This window comes from Entamoeba dispar, genomic scaffold (genome assembly GCF_000209125.1).
Source record: "Entamoeba dispar SAW760 scf_1105229460679 genomic scaffold, whole genome shotgun sequence".
Taxonomy (NCBI): domain Eukaryota; phylum Evosea; order Mastigamoebida; family Endamoebidae; genus Entamoeba; species Entamoeba dispar.
The window spans coordinates 1-1,068 of NW_001854313.1; the positions used below are offsets into that span (position 1 = coordinate 1).

At 29.1% G+C, this 1,068-nt stretch overlaps 1 protein-coding gene across 1 annotated transcript; it reads left to right on the forward strand.

The window, feature by feature from the left end:
- Positions 1-8: 8 nt before the first annotated feature.
- On the forward strand, positions 9-1,068 carry EDI_076460 (chaperone protein ClpB, putative; the record flags this gene model as incomplete). Its single annotated transcript, XM_001737503.1, has 1 exon — positions 9-1,068. A coding segment is annotated over one exon (1,060 nt), but the record flags the coding sequence as incomplete, so codon positions are not given.

The following is a 1,068-nucleotide window of genomic DNA, read 5'->3' on the forward strand; positions in this document are numbered from 1 at the left end:
TAGTAAAGATATATCAATGGAAGATTTCTTCCAGATAAAGCAATTGATTTAGTTGATGAAGCATGTGCTACATTATTTACACAAAAGAATTCACAACCAGAAGAAATAGATAAATTAGAAAGAAGAGAAACACAATTAAATGTAGAGAAAATAGCATTAGAAAGAGACATTAAAGAAAGTGATGAAGATCATAATAAAATGATTAAAGAAAGACTACAAGAAATTGAAAAAGAATTAAGTGAAAATAAAGAGAAATTAACAAAATTACGAATTAATTATGAAAAAGAAAAAGGAGGAAGTGAAGAAATGAAAGAACTTGCAACAAAAATAGAAGCTATGAAACATAAAGCAGAAAGTACTAAAGATTTAGAAGTAGCAGCTGATTTAAAATATTATGCAATACCAGAAGCAGAAAAAAGAATGAAAGAATTAAAGGAACAAAATAAAGAAACAACAATGATATCATTACAAGTTACACCAACACAAATAGAAGAAGTAGTTAGTAGATGGACAGGAATTCCTGTTACTAAAATGAATCAAACAGAGAAAACAAGACTGATGAAATTAGAAGAAGAACTACATAAACGAGTAATAGGACAAAATGAAGCAGTAACAGCAGTCAGTGATGCAATTATTCGAAGTAGAGGAGGATTAGGAAATGAAAAACGACCAACAGGTAGTTTTATGTTTTTAGGACCAAGTGGAGTAGGAAAAACCGAATTAGCAAAAGCATTAGCAGTTGAGTTATTTGATGACGAACAAAATATAGTTAGAATAGATATGAGTGAATATATGGAAAGTCATAGTGTATCAAGATTAATAGGAGCACCACCAGGATATGTAGGATATGAAGAAGGAGGACAATTAACAGAGGCAATTCGTAGAAAACCATATAGTGTAATATTATTTGATGAAATTGAAAAAGCACATCCACAAGTATTTAATGTATTATTACAATTATTAGATGAAGGAAGATTAACAGATGGAAGAGGAAGAACAGTTGATTTTAAGAATACTATTGTTATTATGACATCAAATTTAGGAAGTGAAATAATAATGAAAGGAGTA